Source organism: Phodopus roborovskii, unplaced genomic scaffold (genome assembly GCF_943737965.1).
Source record: "Phodopus roborovskii unplaced genomic scaffold, PHOROB, whole genome shotgun sequence".
In the NCBI taxonomy this organism is placed as follows: Eukaryota; Metazoa; Chordata; class Mammalia; order Rodentia; family Cricetidae; genus Phodopus; species Phodopus roborovskii.
In genome coordinates, this window is record NW_026126599.1 from 5,607,081 (window position 1) to 5,625,546 (window position 18,466).

Below are 18,466 nucleotides of genomic sequence, written 5' to 3' on the forward strand. Positions count from 1 at the left end.
TCCTCTACAAGAGAAGCACGCGTTCTTGACCGCAGAGATTTTAATAGTGCTTATCACCCTCACAAATGCCCCTAAGAGTGATACCCCTGCAGTCTTAGTAGGGTAGGAAAAAAAGAAGACAATACTCACAATGGAGTGTCATTCCAAAACTTAAAAAAGGAAATCGCTGGCACCCAGGCGGAAACCCTGGAGACGGAAATTGCGGAGCACTCTGGGTCCTCAGTTGGCAGCCCACGCGGGATGTAGGGTCCAGTTGCTCACGGCCGCGGGGCCTTTAAGGGGCGTGATAGGGGGCGTGGCTCCAGCGGTCGCCCGCTCTCCCAGGCTGCCCCGCGCGCGCGACGGCAGTTCGGCCACGTCCCTGGCCACGTCGCGCCCGCTCCCGCCATCTTTCGCCGCTTCCTCTCTCAGGGGCTGTCGCCGCGTCCTGAGTCGCTGCCGAGCCCCGGGGCCGCTGCGCCGCGCCGACCGCCGCCACCATGAACATCTTCCGATTGACTGGGGACCTGTCCCACCTGGCGGCCATCGTCATCCTACTGCTGAAGATCTGGAAGACGCGCTCCTGTGCGGGTGAGCGGTCGCCGGGGCGAGGCGCGAGGGGCAGGACCGCACGGAAGGACCCGTTCGGCCCTCGGTCTCTCTGAGCCTTGCGCGGGGCCCGCGACGGCCAGACACACCCACCTCAGGCGGCCCTGCGGGCATTGAAACCCCTCCGGGTGTGCACAGGGGTTGGCGTCTCCGTAGCAGCTCTGGGCCCCGATCTGCACTTGGTCCGCCCGCGAACTTGATCCGTCCGGGTGCAGAGCGCTAGCGCAACTGCCCCGGGGTCCTGCTGGGTCTGAAAAGTTTAGGACCAGGTGTGAGGGGTTCTAGTAGGCGTGTCCCTCTCCTTGGGCTTTTGGGGGGCGCCTCTGAGTGCCCAGCAATCAATGAGAAACTTGATCGAGGAGGATGGGTAGGAACGGGGGGGGGGGGGAGAGCAGGGCCTGACGTGGCAACCAGGCCACCCGCGAAGGTGGGGCTGGCTGGAGGAAGAGGGCATCCTGCTCTTCATCCTGTTCTTGTCAAGGACTGGAGCAGGAGGTGGGGTGGGGAGGCAGGATGGTGTCAGGTCAGGCCTGTGCGTACAGTTAAGTGGGCTGCACAAAAGTCTTAGGGTTCAGGATCTCACCCATCATAAAAAAAAGATGTGTTTGTAAGTGAGTGAATTACTCGGCACAGTTTCATGCCACTTTGAGAATCGAGCTCCTTTTTTCATTCCTAAGTGTGGCCCTCTAATACCTGGTTCTCTTAAGCTGCAAGCGCTGGGTACCACTGAGGTCTCCTCTATGCCCTCATCTAGTTTCCTGGCTCCACGTCACCAGTGAGTTGGCCCTGTTCCTCCCTCGAAGTGCATGCATATTTCATTTGGGTATTGCAGAGAGGCACTAGAATGAACTTTACCCACACAATAGCTGTGAATTTCTGCATTTCATTAAATCTTAAGAATCTTCTAAGGTTTAGATAATATCTTGGAGAATGTGATGGTGCTTGCTTGTAATCCAAACATTTGAGAGGTTGAAACCTGATGAGCAGTAATTCAAAATCAGCATGGACTATATGAGACCCTGTCTCCAAAAACAAATTATTCCCCAAAACCCAAAATACATTCTTTTTTATTTTTGGTTTTTCGAGACAGGGTTTCTCTGTGTAGCTTTGGAGCCTGTCCTGGAACTAGCTCTGTAGACCAGGCTGGCCTCGAACTCACAGAGATCTGCCTGTCTCTGCTTCCTGAGTGCTGGGATCAAAGGCATACACTACCAATGCCTGGCTCCAAAATTTATTCTTAAACCCAATGCTATGGCTACCAATAAAATAACTTTGTGAACTCAAAATTTATTTTTTTTTTTCAGAGACAGCAGAAGATAGGAGGAGTCCTAAAGGACCTGGGTGGTTGAGATGCCACCTATCTGGTTTATTAGTAAACACCTCCGCATCTAAAGTTAACACTCCCCTTTGACTCTGCTGTCTGAAGGTCTCTTCTCTCTCCCTGGAACATAGTTGAGATCCAGGAAGTGAGCACAGCCAAAAAAGACCTTTGCTCAGTCAAAGTGAATGTTCCAAAGTCCTATACTGAAAACATCGTGTCTGACTTGGAGGTGACCTGAGAAGCTCAGTTGTGTGATTTGTGTGACAGCAAATTAATGGCTACAATTGCAGTAGGTATGCATTCGGTAGCCAGCTCAGTGTTTTATGTAGCTCATCTCAGGCAGTACTTAAAATCACCATGTGGGCAGGTCTTAGGGAGGTAAGCACAGTTTTAATGAAGCCAAGATTGAAACATAACCAGGAATTCATAAGTTGGGATTTCAAATTAACATTTGCTTTGTCCCACATGGTTTTAGTTTGTATATTTGATGCCTTTGGTTTAGGTGGTTTTTTGTTTGTTTGTTTTTGTTTTTTTGTCGTTGCATTGGACACTACTTTTAGTCTTTAGCTTTCTTTCAAAATCTATAAGTTTCTTCATTCCTTATGTTCTTCTGCCAAGTAGAGATTTATTTTTAATTGTATGAGTGTTGGTTCCTATGGAGGCCAAGAGAAGACATCATCTCCACTGGAGATGGAGTTACAGGCAGTTTTGAGCTGCCTAATGTGCTGAGAACTGAGCTCAGGTCCTTTCCAAAAATAGTACATCCTCTTAATGGGTGACCCATCTCTCCAACCCCCAGAAATACATGATTTTTTTAATTACTCATTTTTTTTATGTGCATATGTGTGTGTGCGTGTTCACCACAAGTGTGCAGAAGCCCACAGGAGACCAGTAGAAGGTGTCAGATCCTCTGGAACTAAAGTTACAGGCAGTTATAAGCCACTGTGTGGTTGTTGAAAAACAAACCTAGGTTCTCTGCAAGAGCAGCAAGTACTCTTAGCCATTGAGCTGTCTCTCCCACCCCATAAGTAGAATTTTTAAAGGAACCTTGAGTAACAAGGAAAAGGAAAGGAGTGCTATTTAATATTCATTGTTTTCATGGGAGATTAGAGCATTAAGGAGAAGGAAGTATTCCAGTTGAAGTGCCAAGATGGGAGGTAAGTGGGTAAGCTCAGTTCAGGAGTGTTTCCCAAGTATCCCATGGACATTATTAAACTCACTCTTGACTCAGGGTCCTCTTCATTCTGGCATATAAAATTTTCTGGCCTCTCAAAAAGGAAACTCACCAAGATGATTTGTTTTGAATTAAACACTGACTTGTCCTAGCTGCTGTTTTTCCAGGCTAAGTTATAAAAGTTGTTTAGCGACTTTTGAGAGAGGAAGAACTTGATCAGAGTTTCTCAAATATCTGGAACCCAAGCCATGTCCATCCAGGTGGTGGTTCTCAGCTTGTAAGTCAGAGCTCATTTTAGGATTTCAACACCAGTGCTGAACACTCCAGCAACTCCTAGCCCACAGGACATTTTTCCCTAAGGGGAGGATGAGGCAGCTAGGAAGTGGGACATTTTGTTTTTTGAGTATTCAGTGTTGCCTCAAACTTGGAATCCTCCTGCTTCAGCCTTCCAGGAGCTAGGATTGCAGGTGTGCATCACCCCTAAGCCTCTAAGGACCTGTTCTGTATTGGGGGTAGTGAGCTGATCTTGCATGAATGTAAATGCTGTGGCTGCATCTGTTGTCATTACATCAGATGAAGTGTGGAGGGTGTCTCGTGTTCCCAAACTGCCAGCCACCATGATGGTCAAGTTGTCTATCAGGTTGTCATTTTTTTGTCCTAAGCCCTTATCTATAGTACCTTATGTATTTACTTATTTATGCTGCTAGAGTATGAACCTGGGGCCTCGCTGAAGTCAAGCAAGCACATCCCAAAGCTGTGTTTTTAGATGAAGTGCTTTCTATCTAACTTTCCCTATAAGCTGATAATCACTGTCAGTGTTGAGCACTGAATAAGTGACTGGTGGAGTCCTGAGATGGGTGGTGACCTCCAGCCTGCCCCCTTTCCTCCTAGCCATTGTGCTGGTTGTAAACTTTTCAACCTATCAGATTTGACAAGAGCAACTGCGACTGAATGGTTTATTTGAAGCAAATGGAAAACACTTTTTTTTTTTTTTTTTGCTGGTATTGGAGATTGAATTTAGGACCTCATGACCTTGTGCATGCTGGTCAAGTGCTCTACGGTTATTTTTGTTGTTGACAATGAGTATTTGAAGCTTTTGCATCACATTCCTGGCTTCCTCGTGGAGCTGTTTCCTCTGTTGCTTTGAGGGCTAGTCTCTTAGTAATCATGTCATGCATTGATTGACCACCTTCTGTGTACACAACACTGAGACAGCAGCAGGTGGCAACAGTTTCCATTGTAAGGCTGCAATGACAGAACCTTTGGTTCCATCCCTGCATTTTATAAACTGGGTGTGGCAGTGTGTGCAATAATTCCAGCATTCTGGAAATAGACATAGGCCGACCAGAACTTCAAAGCCATCTTTGGCTGCAAAGAATCTTGAAAGAATAAAAAGGATGCTGTAGTGGGGCCTGGGTTACAGCCTTAGCATTGCATGAAGATAGGTGCAGGTCAAGCGAGATGGTAAATCATGTGTGAAGAGGTACAGACATGGTTGTCAAGTCATAAGGGCAATAACTTCTATGAGTGTGAAGTGGAAGAAGAGACCCCCCCCCCCCAAGGATACCTCCTGTGACTTCCCAACAAGGAGGGTAAAGGCTTCTTACTTTCCTGCTTCTACCTCAGAGTAGGGATCACAAGTGTGTGCTGTCATGCCCAGCTTATGGAGTGCTGGGCTTTGTGCTTTCCAGTCAAGCACTCACTGAGCCACATAATTCAAATGTTCAGTGGTCTCATAAATCTTGTTATGTCCACACTGAACATTGTGAAGACATTAAATAGGATGGAATCAGACATGTGTGTTCTTAGAAGGAAAAGATGATTCCAAGGTAAGACTTCAAACAACAGTTTAGGGTAGAAATGGATGTGGTACACATACAAACATGAATGGAGAGAGGACTATAAGGGCTGGAGAGGTGGCTCAGTAGTTAAGAGCACCTGCTGCTCTTGCAGAGGGCTTGGGTTTGCCCTCTGCTGGCCTGTTCAGGCACTTGCACTCATATGCACTTAACCCACAGACAAAGACTCGCATAATTAAAAGTAAGAAAGATAAATCTTTTAAAAGAGAGAAAACCTAGCCGGTGGTGGTGGTGAATGCCTTTAATCCCAGCAGTCAGGAGGCAGAGGCAGATGGATCTCTGTGAGTTCAAGGCCAGCCTGCTCTACAAAGCTACACAGAGAAACCCTGTCTCAAAGAGAGAGAGAAAGAGGGAGAGAGAGAGAGACCTTATAGTCATTCTACATATTGTATATTTTAGCCCATTTGAAAAGTTTTAAAATAATTGGTATGTATTTTTTTTACATTAACTGTTGTTTTTCAGGTATTTGCAACGACATGTACACTATAAAGCACTTTCCTCCATCTTTTCAGCATTCCCAACAAGTTAGTATAATCTGTGTTTGACAGCACAGAAAATAGAATTAGGGTGGCATAAATAGGTCCAGCCTTAAATATCAACCGAGTTTGAACCTAGACCCTCTGGTTCTAAAAGCACCTCCCTTCCTGCTGAGAATGTAACCTAGAGCCTTGGGCATGCTAGATACTCTGCCATTGAGCTACATTCCATGCCCTTGGTGGGTTTTTTGAGACAAGAAGAGCCTGACATGTAGCCCAGACTGGCTTTGAACTCTGATCTTCCTGCCTCAGCTTCCTGATTACAGATAAGCTGGGATTGTGGGTTCTGCTATGCTCGGCTGTGAGGCTGTTCTCAAGTATTGAGTTGTGGAGTCCTGGGAAAGGCCATGAGTTTTTTTTTTTTTTTTTTTTTTTTTTTTTTAAATGTCCATGCTGGGTGTGACATTGTGCATTTATAATTCTAACACTTGGAAAGTTGGAGGCAAGAGAATGAGGAGCTCAAGGCTGGCTTTAACCCATAGCAGATTCAAAGTCAGCTTGGGCTATTTGTCCCCACCAAGTAAGTGAGTGAGTGTGTGTGTGTGTGTGTGTGTGTGTGTGTGTGTGTGTGTGTGTTTAAATCTAGAATACCCAGATCCTTTGAGAGAATCCTAGGATTGCAGCCTTTCTGGGTGGCCTGACCCACAGTGCTTGGTGGCATCCCTGCTATTATTAGAATCTCCTTTGTTTGAATAAGGCGTCTGTTCTATTAACCAGTAGGAATGGCAGAAACCCAACTTTGAACATTGGCTGTAATTAAAGTCCTGTGAGCTTTGATGAACCTTACTGAGCTCTGTGGGGAAGACAAGAATGAGCAGTACTAATTTGAAGTCTGCTCTTAAGTGTAGCTGTTAGGTGCATTGGGTACCAGGGTGTTGGACGGAAGTGTTGACAGTAGTGCTCTCTGAGCACTTATTACATCATGATTGCCTTGGAATCAAGATCAGGTTGGTATTGCCGGACATTGTGGCTCAGTAGTAAAGGGCTTGCCTAACATGAGGCCCTGGGAACTGCAGGCAGACATACAGACCAAAGGACTGACATCCAGCACTGCAGATCCATCAATAGACAGATAAGGTAGTAGCCAATCTGTGCCACCCCTACCCCTCCAGCTGATTCTTGCCCACCCCCTCCTGTCTTTAACTGGAGATTGCTTCCTTCTGTGAGATAAGGCACCGTCTCAGTGGTAAAGAGAAAAGCTGCTACATGCTAGTCAAGCTCCAGGTCAGGGAGAATGGTTGCTGCATCCTGTAAGCATCCAGGATTCCCAGATGGTAGTTCCTTTGTGGATTCCACGCCATCACACATACCACCTGACTTCTCCTTTGCCAAGTATTCATTCAGAGAATCTCACTCTCCAGTTTGTAGTCAGTTAGGCAGAGCCCAGAACACAGTATCTGTTTACTGTCATAGAAACACAGTAGGACTCAGAGTCTCTGAAAGTTTCATCCAAAATAGCACCTAGTGAGACTGCACCAGGACATGAAGAAGAAATGAATTCCATTTCCTTTAAGCATGTGTTTTTTTGGACCCGACTACATGTCTTGTGTAGTGCCCAGCATAGGAAATACTAAGTGGAATGAGGCACAACTTCCACAAGAGAGTCCTGTGTCTATTGGGGGTTTTGGTGGGTATGGGAACCAGATCATTTAGAGTTGTGTGTGAGTGTGTGAGGCCAGAGGACAAGCTCAGGTGTCCTTGCCTTCCACCTTGTGTGAGCCACTGTCTGTTTATTGTTTCCATTTCATAAATCAGGCTAGCTGGTCCATGAGCCTCCAGGGTTCTCCTGTTTCTACTTCCCAATGCCGTGATCACAACTGCCTGCTGCTGTGCCTGGCTGCTTTACATGGGTTCCGGGAGTCCTCTTACTTGCATGACAAGTGGTTTCATCTGCTGAGCCAGCCCCACGGTGTATGTATAGTGCCCATAGAGAATCCAGGGTAGCAGCTGGCATGAAGTGCCTGCGGGATGAATCAGCAGCCCTAAGGCAGGGTGTCTCTTAAGTAGAGGTGATGGTTTAGTTGAGTCTCAAAGGACAGTGGTAAGCTACCACTCTTGGCTTTTAGTGTAGGAATGTTGAAACAATAAGGATGTACCTGGTGCCAAAGTCCCATTGGAATAAACCCTTTTTTGGCAAACTGCCTGTCTGTGTCCTGCTTTATTGAAAATACTGGAAAGAACCATATAGCAAATGAACTGGAGAATTCTCAAGACTTCACTAAACATCCCTTAGGACCTGTCTGTGGCTCCTGTCCTTCTCACCCTAGTGTTTAGCATCTGCTTTGACATTTCTCCTCTGGAACATTAATCTTTGATAGAAAAAAGTCCTCATTTCTGAGGCAAGAAGTGAGCAGCAGATTGGCTGCCCAGCTCTGCCCTAGACCCTTGCATGCAAGCAGAGTCACCTTCCTCCTTTATATTTATTTGTGAATGAGCTCCTCACTCATGAGAAAGTTCTTACATCCAGGCTGTAGTTTCCGTAAGCTGGAAATGACCTGAGAATGTCAGAGAAGAGTGCCCTTACCATGTTCCGCAGGAGTGCTGTACAGTGGGTGGAATGTGTACTGCCAACGAGGTCAGATCCTGTTATCAGCCACTATCCAGTTGTCAAATTGCTCAGTCTGCAACATCTTGAAATTCATACAGCCATGTGGGCAGATGTAGATGTCTGAAAGGTCATGTGCACTGTGTTCTGGTCTTCCCCATATGAGCGGTAGCTGCCCTGCTGTGCAGTTGGAAACACAGTGTCAAGGTGTGACACTGTGTTATTAGTTACACTGTGTTAATAGTTTTTACTTGGTATTGTTTCCAGACAAGGTTCCCTGTATAGTTCAGGCAGGCCTGGAATTTACTCTTCCTGCTTCTCCTTCTCAGGTGTTGGGAATTCAGGCATGTGCCTGCACAGCCAGCCTTGGGTATTAAGCATATGAAGGTAAAGATGGTATGATGCTCATAGCAAGTGGTAAACTGACCTCAGTCCTTGGAGGGCACACATCTCGTGTATTGGTGGTAGTGTAACAAAGTCACTTTTCTAGATTCATCTACCATAGCAAGACCAGTTAAGAGAGCCGAAAGGGGGTGCTATATTTTCTGTAGTTTAATCAGTTGTCCCCAGGCCTGGGCCTTTGACCTCAAGTACCTTTTCCCTGTCTGTGCACTTGCTGCCCAGGATGATCTCAGGAGCCAAAGTTCTTCCCCAGGGCTGTTCTAACTCTCACTTTTTGTTTCTTTAGGCATTTCTGGGAAAAGCCAGCTTCTGTTTGCATTGGTCTTCACAACGCGTTACCTGGATCTTTTTACTTCATTCATTTCACTATATAATACATCTATGAAGGTATGGTAGAATATCAGCTCCAGTGCATTTATCCACCATGTACACACCTATGGGAACGATTAGCTTTTTTTTTTTTTTTTTTTTTAATTTAAAATCTCTAAGAAAAACAGCTAGATACGCTATTCTTTTAAAAATGTTTCATCTTCAATGTGTGTATATATTAATGAGGCAAGCACATGCCGTGTGGTGGCCAGAGGATTCTTTTGGGAATAAGTTCTCTCTTTTTACCCAACTCAAGTTGTCAGGCTCAATTGGCAAGGGCTTTTACCTACTGAGCCATCTGGCTGCTGTGTCTGCATGTTTGTCTCTATAGAGATTTGAACTTTCAGTCATAGTCACCTCATTGCACTCTCTTGTCCCTCTTCTGCTAATCCCCTTTCTCTTCCCAACCAGCTCCCCTCTGCTTTCTTGTTTTTTTGCAGTGCTGGGAATTGACTTGGGGGCCTCATTCTACAAGTACTTTAGAGCATGGTAAACCTACACAACACTGTTTGGAAGCATCTTGATGAGTATAGGTTAAAGTAGGCATGTTGTATTTGGGTTTATGATCTTTGCTTAAAAAAAAAAAAAAAAAAACAAGCAAAAAACAAATTTGAGAGCCAGTGAGGTGGCTCAGTGGGTAAGGAGGCTTGCCACCAAGCCTGACAACTTGATTTCAATCCTGGGGATTCAGGTGGTGGAAGAAGAGAACCAGCTCCCACAAGTTATCCCTTAACTACCATACACATACACAAACACATATATCAAATAAGTAAATGTTTAAACATTTTAGGAAAAAAGGGCAAGTATGAGTCACCTATAATCATTTTATTCTGGACTCTAGTAATCAGGAAATATTTGGCTGCCTTAAAAGTGGCTAGGTTGGGCTAGGGACATGGCTTCCATGTCAGCAAGAGGACCTTGGTTTGATCCTCAGCACCCATGTAAGTTGGGTGTGGTGGCACTTACTTGTATTCCCTGCTCTAGGGAGGTAGATACAGGAAGATCCCCAGGGCTCAGAGTCCTGCCAACCTAGCCTGATTGCTGAGCCCTTTGTCTCAAAAACTGTAGCTGGAGTGATGATTCAGCAGTTAAGAACACATACTGTTCTTGCAGAGAAAATTAGTTTGGTTCCTGGCACCCATATCAAGAAACTCCAGGGGATCTGGCTTTCCTGTGGCTTCTGCCATGCATCCCTATACATGCCATATACTTCAACAGACATACACATAAATAAAAATAACTCAAAGACACTCAAGGTTGACTTCTGTCCTACACAAACCTGGATGAATGTATATATACAGAGTGACTAGGGTTCTGCTTACTGTCTGAGTAAGATAAAACTGCAGGTACTGGGGATGGGAGAGTCAGAATCCTCTCTTCCTACTGAGTCCCAACTTTCAGCACAATCCTGCTTGCTTGCTTGCTTGTAGAGCCAGAGCCCAGCTGTGGGTCACAGGCAGAGCCCTGGGAATCCCCTGGCTATAGTAAGCCTAGACTAGGTATGGTTCAGAAGGGGTGCAATGTGGGTGTACTGGCATGTGCGTTTTTATTAATGCATGTGTAGGGTTAAAACCAACAATTTACATACATAAATGCATAATGAAGGACTTTTTAGTGTCACTGTGGGTTTTAAAACTATGTACGGGCTTGGTGATTACCCTATTTCCCCATTAAGTTATTTGCTCCAGTGTTTTCCTATTTAAAATTTTAAAGTTGTTCTATCCCAGGCGATCTCTATTCATGATTGAAATCTACATTTGCTTCTTAGGCCCTAGTGTCTGCAGTTTACAAATTGATATAATTTCAGAATATGAGGCTTTTCCTTGTGGCTGGGTGACCTTTTAAAGATGGAAGAACACAGGACTCAATTGTGAGCCCTTGAACAGCTCTGTTTCTGTGTGCCCAAAATTGCTGTCTTGGAGGCAGAAGTGTGTTACAAACTAGCTTCCAGGGGACTGGGGAGATAGCTCAAAGAGCATTTGCTTCTCTTACAGAGGACAGGCATTTAGTACCCAGCACACATAGCAGCCTGTGATTCTAGCTCCAGGGGATCTGACTCCCTTTTCTGGCCTTTGTAGACATACAGACATGTGCACATACATTTACACATAAATCAAGAATAAAATAAATTTTGGAGCTGGAAAGATGGCTCGTCAATTAAGATGTTAAGTTCATACTGATTTTAAAAACTTTAGATTTATTTATTTTATTATTTTATATGTATGTTGTTTTGCCTGTATTTATGTATGTGTACGGCATGTGTGCCTAGTGCCCATGAAGTTAGAAGAGGACATTGGATCCCTGAATCTGGAGTTACAGGCAGTGGTAAGCTACCATGTAGGTGCCGGGAATTGAACCCAGGGCCTCTGCAAGAGCAGCCAGTGCTCTCAACCAGTTCCTCAACTTGTACAGAGGACACAAGTTCAATTCCTAGCACCCACATCATGTTGTCTATAACTCCAGTTCCAGGGAATCCAATACCTTCTACTCTGCAGCTACCACACTCAAGTGCACAAACCCACAGACATGTAATAATTAAAAATAAAATATTTTTTAAAAATAATACTAAGGGCTGGAGAGATGGCTCAGTCTTAGATCACTTGTTGCCCTTGCAGGGAACCTACACCTATAACTCCAGTTCCGGGGACTTCAATCCCTTCTGCCTGTGGAGAGCACCAGATAGGCATGTGATGTACGTATATACATGCAGGCAAAACACTTACAAAATACAATCTTAAAATAGTAATAATTTTAAACAAAGCTAACTTTTGACTTTGCTTTGTTACAATACCAGACTGCATTTCATAGCAACAATCTGAATATTTATTGTTAAAGTAACACAGTGTTTTGTGTTTTTATGTTCGTTTATTTTGTGTATATCTGTGAGTGTACATGTGTGGGTGCACACATGGCTCTCCTCAAGTGTGGGGTCAGGATGCCTTTACGGAGTTGGTTCTCCTTTTAACACATTATGTCCTGGACATTGAACTCCATCATTGGGCTTGGGCCCTAGTGCCTTTACTCACTGAACCATCTTTCTGACTCTAAACAAAACAGTGCAGTTTAATAAAGCCACTGTGGCAAAAGTTTAACCTGGATCACAGTGCTTATCTTATCTTTACAAAATAGCTGGCCAAAGAAGTGTTGGATGGAAGTCCTTGGTCCAGAGTTGCAGTGAACTTTGCATTCTTTTTCCTCTATAGCTGCTGTCATAGGGTAAGATGAGATTAAAGCCTGTTTCTCTGGAGTTTCTTAGAGTTTCAAAACACATGCTTAACATTTGATCCAGCAACCTACTCCTAGGTATAAATGCAAGAAAAATGAAACTTACATTCACACAAAGTCTGTAACACATGTTCATAGCAGCTAATCACCATCTTCCAACTGAAAACAGGACACCTCTCCTTTAACTGCTGAGTAAGCAAGTTGTGATACACCTGTACATTAGGCCTCTGCTCAGCACAAAGGAGGAAATGGGCCAGAGATATGACTCAGTGGATAAAAGTGCTTGCTGCTCAATTGTGAGGTCTAGAGTTAAAGTCCCAGCACCTACATTTGGCTTCTTACAACAGGTTTACAATAGACTGTAACTCGGCTTCATGGGATTTGATGCCCTCTTCTGGTCTCTATGAGTACGTGTGCACACATACATATACATAAATAAAAATTCTTTTTTGATCTCTAAAAAGGGAAAATTGAGGCTGGAGAGATGGCTCAGTGGTTAAGAGCACTGACTGATCTTCCAGAGGACTTGGGTTCAATTCCCAGTACCCACATGGCAGCTCACAATTGTCTGACTCTAAGATCTGACACCCTCACACAGACATACATACAAGCAAAAACAACAATGCACAGAAGACAAAAGAAAAAATTAAAAGAAAAAAGGGGAAATAGTATGTAGCAACTTTGATTGACTCTCAAGACACATTGTGTCATCTGAAGAAGCCAGATGCAAAAAGCAATGTGTTGTTTGACTTCACTCAGGTGACATTCTAGAAAAAGCAAAACTGGAGACTGGAGGGGGCTTAACTATAAAGAGGCAAGGGTAAGATTTGGGTGGTAGAACTGTCCTGTGTCCTCCTTGTGGTGGCTGTGTCACTCAGGAGTACACACCAGCCAGAAGTGAGTCAGAGAGTTTAAAGCTGACTATCTTGTGGTACAATAGTGTTTAGTTGCAATGTGCTCCTAACCTGGTATCTCTCCTCTGCCTAGCTTATCTACATTGCCTGCTCCTATGCCACGGTGTACCTGATCTACATGAAATTTAAGGCCACCTATGATGGAAATCATGATACCTTTCGAGTGGAGTTTCTGGTGGTTCCTGTGGGAGGCCTCTCATTTCTAGTCAATCATGACTTCTCTCCTCTTGAGGTTGGTGAAGGGATTATTTAGTGCTCACATCTGGTTCCCTGTTAACAGAAATTTTGCTGTTTGGCAGACTTCTGGTACAATATACACTGTTGTAAATAGACTGGTATATCAGAATTAAACCACCCAGCTTACTTACTAGGCTAGTGAGAGACCCTATCTCAGAAAAAGAGGTAGATGGCACCTAAGGAATGACAACGAAGGTGTCCCCCAACACTAGCACCTGTGCACACACCTGGCACTCGTGTATACACACACACACACACACACACACACAAAATACAGGAGTTCCTTGACTTCTGACAGGGGAGTCAGCATTTGACAAATGCATTGCTAGTTGAAAAAACATTCTGAGAAAGCCAGGCATTGGTGGCACGCTCCTTTAGTCCCAGCACTCTGGTGGCAGAGGCAGGCTGATCTCTGTGAGTTTGAGGCCAGCCTGGTCTACAGAGTGAGTTCCAGTACAGGCTCCATAGCCACAGAGAAACCCTGTCTCAAAAATACAAAACAAAATACTGGGAAAATACCTCGAAGAGAAGTCACACCATACAACAGGACTCACATAGGAGGTTTATTGGAAGAGGAGAGAGAAGGGGCAGAAAAAGGAGCAGAGGAAGAGCAAAGACCAGTCCCTAGGGACAAGAGTAGTGAGAGAGAAATGGGGTTGGGAGGGGAGAAAAAGAGGGATGGGAGGTGGGCAGGGCCCTTTTAAAAGGGAACTTAGTGAATGTGTACAGGTGGTGCTCTAAGTGGCTGCAGCTGAGGGCATGTCCTGTCAGAATCCCAAGGACAGGCCAGTACCAATAACTGAATACTAACAGCAGAGGCAGGTAAATCTCTGAGTTCAAGTCTAGCCTGGTCTACAGAGTGAGTTCCAGGACAAGCTAGGGCTGTTACACAGAGAAACCCTATCTTGAAAAGCCAAAAAGCAAAGGGAAAACATTTACTGTAGCTAGCATACCAACCCAACACATTGTAGGCTATTGTTTCCTGTCAGTACAGGTGATTCACTGGCTGACTGGGATCTGTAGTTCCTCTGCTGCCCAGCATCAGTACATCCCACCAGCCCAGATTTAAGTATGGTTTCTGTTGAGTGTGTATTGCTTTCATACTCTTAGAAAGTTGAAGAGTTGTAAGGCAGAGCCATTTATAGTGGGAAAATATGGTCAGTTGGTAGTGAATCAGCAGAAACAGTGGCAGAAAACAGGGTGGGTTGGGGACTGGATCTGGAGTGGGATGAGCCCACACAGGAACACCTTCCATATGGGTTCATGGTAGACAAGATGTGACAATTCCCTTACCCAGCTCATTGTTGGCAGCTCATCCAGCCTCTTGTATGGCCTTTGCCATGTGTGTTGTATGTGGTGGGTGCTTGCTGCTCCCAGCTGACACCAGCCTCCTGTCTTTCAGATCTTATGGACCTTCTCCATCTACCTGGAGTCAGTGGCCATCCTCCCACAGCTCTTTATGATCAGCAAGACCGGCGAGGCTGAGACCATCACCACCCACTACCTCTTCTTCCTGGGTCTCTACCGTGCTCTGTACCTAGTCAACTGGATCTGGCGCTTCTACTTTGAGGGCTTCTTTGACCTCATTGCTGTGGTAGCTGGTGTTGTCCAGACTATTCTCTACTGCGACTTCTTTTACTTATACATTACAAAAGGTACGTCATGTCCGGCCTTAGGTTCATTGTTGCAGATTCTGTCAAGGGCTTGCTTGCCCAGCTCACTTGAGACAGGGTTTCTCCGTGTAGCCCTGATTGTCCTAGAACTTGCTCTGTAGACCAGGCTGACATCCAACTCACAGAGATCCACCTGTTTCTGCCTCCTGAGTGGTTTTGTTTGGTTTTTGTTGTTTTTGATTTTGTTTTGTTTTTTTCTATTGCTGTTATTTCCTTGTACTTGGGCCTGTGTATGAGACCAGGGAAAAAGAAACTGAACCTGTCCACCTAGTGATGTCTTGTTTCTGTTCTTTTCCCACCAAATCCTAGTACTCAAGGGAAAGAAGCTCAGTCTGCCAGCGTAAGTGCCAAAGACCATCAAGCAGCCTCTGTCCTTCAGGGTGCTCGGACAGGATTCTCACCACAGCGCAGGTGCGGGATGCTCAGTGCGGAGAAGCAGAGATGGCTCCTTCTGTCGCAGCAGCTCCCTGGTGGCTCTGCGGGGATGCGGAGGAAGGGACCAGGAGGCTCAGTCCACTGCATCCTGCCTTATCTTTTTTATTACTATGTACAAAGAGTTTTTTACACAAAGAAACTTAATGCTGTGTTAATAAATTCAATGTGTAGATGAATTGGGGCAGTTCCAAAAGTGACAATTTTGTACAGAATAAGTACAAGCCTTTTTTTTTGAAAATTCGTTGAGATGGTCGATTCTTTGTGTCTACAATGAAATCATACTCCTCAACACTTGGTAGATTATTCAAACAACTGTCAAATTTCCATGCTATTTATTTTATTTCATTTTTTTGCCAAAAGATGAGTTATGTTTGTCTGAAATCTGAGATGCTGTGTTCCATTTGGTGTTTCTGCACAAACCAGTCCTCATTGCCCTGGAAATCCTTCCCCAGACGTCAAAACACTACACTTCAGGTCCGGGAGGTTGGCTGGCAAGTCCTACAGTTTTCATTATCAAAACTTGAGCTTCCCACTGGAAACAGTGTCAGCCTATGCTCACCAAATAAATGCTCTCTCCTTTCATCCCTGCTGAGATGTGGCACCTTGAGTTTCTCCATAGGGTGTCGAGAGCCCCCCACACCTGGAGGCTCTGAGCCTCCTGCCTTCTGAATGTGGAGAGGGTGGGTGTGAAGGCTATTTTGGACAGAGGACTGACTCTTTTGAGAAATGAAACACAAATGGCTACCTGTCACTTTTAGTCACAAATTCCAAGGATCACTACAACCATGTCAGATTCAAATGTTTTTTTTTCATAGCGCTTTTGGTGATAAAATGATTGACAATCTTTTTAATTGGCAACACCAATTATCATTCCTTTTTAGGTTTTTTTTTTTTTTTTTTTTTTTTTTTTTTTTTTTTTTTTTCTTTTTTTTAAACTGGGCTCTTGCATGATCTATCTTGTGTTAACATCCTAAATAAACATTTTATTAAACAAAATGTATGGTCTTTTCTATGAATCAGGCTTCTGAAAACTCTGTTAAGATGCAGCAAAAGCTGGATAGGGCTGCACACAGCTCTAGAAGGACTTGAGAGATGGCTTTATGGTTAAGTACTTGCTGTCCTTGCAGAATTCAATTCCCAGCTTCCACATGGTAGTTCACAACCACCTATAACTCCTATTCTGGGGGGATCCAACACTGTTGTCTAGGCACCAAGGGCACATACATGAAGTATACATCCTCACACATATAAAAACTAATAATCTGGACATCTCCCTGTGTTTTATGGGAAAAGTAGGGTCTCTCATGGTTTTTTTGTTTTGTTTTTTACTCACTTGAATGTGTGGCTTTATTTGATGCACTATAAACATTAGAAGTATTAAATAATGTGTTGACTACAAAAATGGAGTAGCTTTGCTTCCTACAATTAAAGTATCTTGTGGAGGAAGAGAACTTGGGAGGGTTGTGTCTTTACTTGCTAGGGGTTTCTACACCTAAGTTGGAAGTGCAATTGTAGGCTTGCCTACATTTGACTTTGCTCTTGTGCCTGTGTTTTCGCCTTACACATCCTTTTTTCCCAGCATCTTAGTCTTGCAGTTTCTTGGACCTGCTTTCATCACGGTTCTGTGAGGGATGAGTGGGAACTGAGTTCATCTGTCTGTCCACACTGGAGGGATGGTGTTGGGGAGCTCACACCTGGATTTCACATGTAAATGAGACACTGGCTGGGCTTGGGCATACTGCACAGATCAAGGACCTGAGGCCTCAGGTCACCAGCACTTTGCTCAAGCTACCCAAGTGGAATAAAATTGGCTGTGGTGTTACCTACTATGTATTGATGGTCTGCTAGGGTGACATCTTGCTGAGACAAGCACCTGTATCAGGGCACATGACTCATGTTAGTGGCCTCATGAGGTCTGACCTTGTGTGGCATATTGTAGCATGGTTTCCTAGTTAACTTTGCTTCCAGAATAAAGTTTATCAGTTAACATGTTCTCACTGAGATTTATGGGATTTTGTTGAGACAGGGTCTCATTAGACAGGCTGAGTGAACTCACAAAGATCTGCCTGCCTCTGCCTTTCAAGTCCTGGGATTAAAGGCATGTGCCACCATCCCCAGCCCAATATAAAAGTTTTGGTTTTTGACCATTTTTAATTTAAAATAATGCTTATCAGGACCCCCACATAGGAAAAGTGTAAAACTTTGGACTCAGGTTTTTGAGGAGTCTTGCAATTAATTCAAGGCATGGGCTTTACTATGAATCTCAATTTTGTTTAGTTCTGTAGAAAAACTCCATCTGCAGGATTTCATCGGTTTAAATGACCCCCTAGGCCAGCGAGGGGCTTAGTGGAGAAAAGAGCTTGCAGCCACACCTGGCAACCTGGATTCAACCCCTGGAACCTACCACATGATAGAGTTTTCCTCTAACTTCCACGGAAGTGCCATGGTGTGGGCCTGTCCTTCCATCTCCAAGAATGTTTGGAGGGACCCTGTTGGTGAAGCTTATGCAGAGCTTCATATTCTTTTTATTGTGGTTGCTTTTGCTTTTGAGACAGGTTTCTCTGTGTAGCCCTGGCTGTCCTGGAACTCCCTCTGTAGACCAGGCTGGCCTTAAACAGCATGCACCACCATTGTCCAGCTGAGCTTGGTATTCTTTTTTGTTTTGTTTGTTTTTCTTTGAGACAAGGTTTCTCTAGCTTTGGAGCCTGTTTGGAACTCACTCTGTAGACCAGGCTGGCCTCAAACTCATAGAGACCCACCTATCTCTGCCTTTTGAGTGCTGGGATTAAAGGTGGGCACCACCACCACCACCACCACCACCACCACCACCACCCTTGGGAGTTTGGTATTCTTAAGAAATGCCCTGGGGCTGGAGAGATGGCTCAGAGGTTAAGAGCACTGACTGCTCTTCCAGAGGTCCTGAGTTCAATTCCCAGCAACCACATGGAGGCTTACAATCATCTATAATGAGATCTGGTGCCCTGTTCTGGCGTGCAGGCAAATATGCACACAGAACACTGTACATGTAATAAAAATAAGCAAATAAAAATACACAGACACACACACACACACACACATAAAAGAAATGTCCTGCCAGATTCCCTTCCCCCTTTATTCTTTAGGGACAACTGCCCTCAAAACTTCTTGGGAATTGGCATTGCCAGGGGTCTCTCTGGCCCAGATGACAA

At 44.7% G+C, this 18,466-nt stretch overlaps 1 protein-coding gene across 1 annotated transcript; it reads left to right on the forward strand.

The window, feature by feature from the left end:
- Window positions 1-336: 336 nt before the first annotated feature.
- Window positions 337-15,454, forward strand: Kdelr2 (KDEL endoplasmic reticulum protein retention receptor 2). Its single transcript, XM_051205153.1, has 5 exons — window positions 337-570; window positions 8,712-8,812; window positions 13,007-13,165; window positions 14,573-14,825; window positions 15,153-15,454. The coding sequence occupies exons 1-5, from the start codon at window positions 480-482 to the stop codon at window positions 15,185-15,187; spliced, it is 639 nt and encodes a 212-aa protein (XP_051061110.1). The 5' UTR covers window positions 337-479; the 3' UTR covers window positions 15,188-15,454.
- The last annotated feature ends 3,012 nt before the right edge of the window (window positions 15,455-18,466 follow it).